General features: G+C 59.3%; 1 protein-coding gene across 1 annotated transcript in view; it reads right to left on the bottom strand.

Annotated features, from left to right (window-relative positions):
• LOC104913097 (PHD finger protein 7-like) overlaps window positions 1-3,220 on the bottom strand; it is a 10,455-nt gene that overhangs the window by 2,465 nt on the left and 4,770 nt on the right. Inside the window, exons 2-7 of the mRNA XM_031555493.1 lie at window positions 2,965-3,056; window positions 2,775-2,873; window positions 2,392-2,516; window positions 2,048-2,210; window positions 1,850-1,956; window positions 1,548-1,658 (exon numbers count right to left, since the gene is read on the bottom strand). Of these exons, the coding sequence (XP_031411353.1) occupies window positions 1,548-1,658; window positions 1,850-1,956; window positions 2,048-2,210; window positions 2,392-2,516; window positions 2,775-2,873; window positions 2,965-3,056 (697 nt within the window). The remainder of the gene's footprint in view (window positions 1-1,547; window positions 1,659-1,849; window positions 1,957-2,047; window positions 2,211-2,391; window positions 2,517-2,774; window positions 2,874-2,964; window positions 3,057-3,220) is intronic.

Raw genomic sequence — 3,220 nt, 5'->3', positions numbered from 1 at the left:
GAGCGCTGGCTGCGCGGCGGAGTGCGGCCGACGGGCCCGGAGCGGGCGTGGGAAGGAAGGCTTGCGAAGCCGGAATTAGACGAGGCCGCTAACACGTCGTGTTGCGAGAGCGAAGGGGGCTGCAAGATGGCTGTGGCAACAAAACGTCGCACACTGCGCTAGGTGTTAGGAGAACACACTGGGTGCAGGAAGAGACCAGCGGGCTGTTTCTCTGGGCAGTTGGAGCGAATGAGTGGCCATCCCGTTTACAAGCAGTGGCAGCACTGCTATTGCTCGCACAGGAGGCACGATGCCTGACTTTGGGACAGAGATGAGTGGTTCATGTGCTCGATGGGCTGCATCACCCCCAGCCTGGCAGCATCCCCAGAGTAGCAGCAGCTCTCAGACCTGAGGCACTGCCCGAATGCAGGAGGAAAGCCCGGGTCCTGGCCCACCCCACAGCCGACAGCAGCCATGGGGCTGCCCACGTGTCCCAGCGACATCCCCATGATGACAGAAACACCCCCAGCACGGGGCTGCAGCTGCCAGCCTGGCCTCTGCCACATTGTGCATTGGAAATGTTGTGCCCTGCTGGAGTCGGGGCCAGAACCCAGCTCAGCCTGAACCGGGCTGGGGGGAGGAAGGAATGGGTTGGGTGCTGGGGGGAAGGGATCCCTGTGGTTGCAGCCCCACCTCAGGAGAGGCAGAAAAGAACAAAACTGACAGTGGCATGATGGAACTCTCACTTTTATTGTGGTGGATGTTGATGACTTTGGACAGCAAGTGGAGCTTTTATAAGGGTGTGCTCCTACAGCATCAGTGGGGCTGGTGGTTGATGTTCTTGGCCCGACGTGGAACTCGGGAGCGGCTTCGCCCCTGGGCTGGCCCTCGCTGCCTGGACTGGCTCCTGCGGCGCCTTTGGGGCTGGCTGTTGGTCTCTGCAGCCCGATGTTCAAGGGGGGAGCGGCTCCGAGTCCGGGCTCGGCCTGTCTGCCTGGAGAGCAGCTCAGGCACCTGGGAACTGTGATCTGGTCCCGATGGTGCCTGGTTGGTGGTGCCAGAGCTGCTGCTCTCCTGTCCTATAAAGCCTTGGGATGGCCCCAGTCCCTGCTGGCTGGTGGTGTTGGGGCCAGCGCTGTCCAGGTTGGTGCTGGAGGCTGTAAGGGGAGACAGGAAGGTGAGCGGGACAGATCTCCAGCCATGATGTGGGACAGGCTTTCATCCCTCCTGAGCCAAAGGGACTTGAGCAAGGCCTCGCCTGGCCCCAGCCCAGCAGCACGCAGCTGTTTGCCTCTTACCGGTGTCCTCTCCAGCACAGTCATTGCACTCCCAGGCAGATGTGCTCGGACTCAAGTTGGAGCAGAGTCGATGTGTGCCTTGTGCAGCGCAAGAGCTGCAGAGGAGCAGCTGCCAGGGCCTGGGGAAACAAACGGGTTGTGGCTGTGAGGACAAAGTGACCTGAGCCAGATAGTGCTCGGCACAGCTCTGGTGCTCAGTCTGTTCTACCCCAGCCTGTGGTGAGTTTTCAATCCCATGCAGAGCCCCAGAGGGCTGCTGAGGTAACTCACCCCTCTCCCTCTGCCTGTTCCCTGCCATGTGGATAATGGCAGTCGCTAGCATCACAGCGCTGATGTCTAACTCCCAGGGATGCGTCATAATTGTCCTCCCATGTTGGTTTTCTGCCAGAGAAGGGAGAGAACGTGATGCCCCAGGACTAAAACTAATTCATGGCATCCCTCCCCTTCCACCCGATGCCCAGTTCCAGCTTCCCAATGATGCTGAGGCCCATGTTAATGGCTGCAGAGGGCCAGGCCTGCTGGGCACAGCTTGTGTGCCCTCACAACTCAAGAGCTGGCTGGAAGACACCAACCTGAATGGGATTCTGATCCCCATAGTGAGCATGTCTCGAATAAACCTGTCTCTGTCTCGGCAGTGGGGGCATTGGAAACAATAAATTCCTGCACGCAGGGCCTGTTCCTGCAGCAGAAACAGAAGCAGCGGGAGTGTGAGCTGGGCCTGGTGCTGCTGAGCACCTGCCGTGCCTGCTGGGTGAGGGAAGAGCTCCTACCTGGATGCAGGCCCGGTGAAACCAGGCGTGTTGGCAGGCTGGGCACACCATGGTACAGTATGATCTGCTGTTCCCCATGGGCTCCATGCAGATAATGCAGGTTGTGTCCTGTGCCGGCGCTGCCTCCACTGCCTGATGCGGACGATGCACCCAGCAGAAGGACCTGGGGGAAGATGGGCAAGGTGAGAAGTGCTGCGAGGAGGGCAGAGGAACAGGAAGGAGCCCCAGGCCATGACTCTGGCTCTGTCAGGCTGCTGGGAGGTGTCACAGCACGCTCCTCGCTTCTTTGGCTGGTGCTGACAGCAGGGGTTGAAGGCTCACAGGCAATGCCTGGCAGCCCTTACCTGAAATCTTCGAAGAACTGGGTGATGCATTCACCCTCTGAGGTGCAGGAGAGGTGGAAGCTGCGGCCACAGTCTGGCTCTGCGCAGGTGATGGTGGCCCCCAGATTGCCGCAAACGAAGCAGAACTGGAAAGAGCAGAGCATTTCCCATCAGCAGCAGGTTAAGGGCCTACGCAGCGGGCCCCGCACCTCTGTGCAGGGCACAGGATGGGGGCAGGGCTGGGTGGCACTCTGCAGAGCTGCCTGGTGAACAGGGCTCGTCTGCAAGAGCAGGAATTTCTCTTGGAGCTGGTTGGAAGGGCTGGGATTGCTTTCTTAGGAGACCAGGCTAAGCTCTCCATGCCTCCCCTGGCACCAAGCTCCCTGTGCTAGTCCGGTACTCACTGTCTGCTCTCCCCGCCTGATTGTGCGTATCAGGTCTTCTTCGAAATGACATGCATTTCTGATATCGCTTCCTGGTTTACAAAGACCAGTGGAGAATATCTGTAGAAGAAGAAAGAGCATGATCTTGTTAGGGCAGAAAGGAGGGAACCATTCCTTGGAGGAAGGAGGCAGGAGCCATGAGGAAACTCACCACACAAAAAGTATGGAAGTAGAACCCATTTTTCTCATGTTTGTGCCCATATATGCTCGAGTCTTCATCTACTCGGCCACAGAGCACACATGCTGGAGAGGAGAGAATAACAGCAGTGAGCACCTTGCGGGGCCAGGTGCCCCCGGGGGCTGTCCCAGGGGCTGCTGTGTGCCAGCCTAGCCAGCTGAGGAGCAGGGCTGGAGGCCGTGGAGGGGAAGGGGCACTGCAGGCCCAGCGGTGCCAGCTGGCAGCCACA

The sequence above is a fragment of the Meleagris gallopavo genome, chromosome 14 (genome assembly GCF_000146605.3).
Source record: "Meleagris gallopavo isolate NT-WF06-2002-E0010 breed Aviagen turkey brand Nicholas breeding stock chromosome 14, Turkey_5.1, whole genome shotgun sequence".
Classification (NCBI taxonomy): domain Eukaryota; kingdom Metazoa; phylum Chordata; class Aves; order Galliformes; family Phasianidae; genus Meleagris; species Meleagris gallopavo.
The sequence above is the reverse complement of the archived record's forward strand: the minus strand, read 5'-3'. Positions and strand labels throughout refer to the sequence as shown.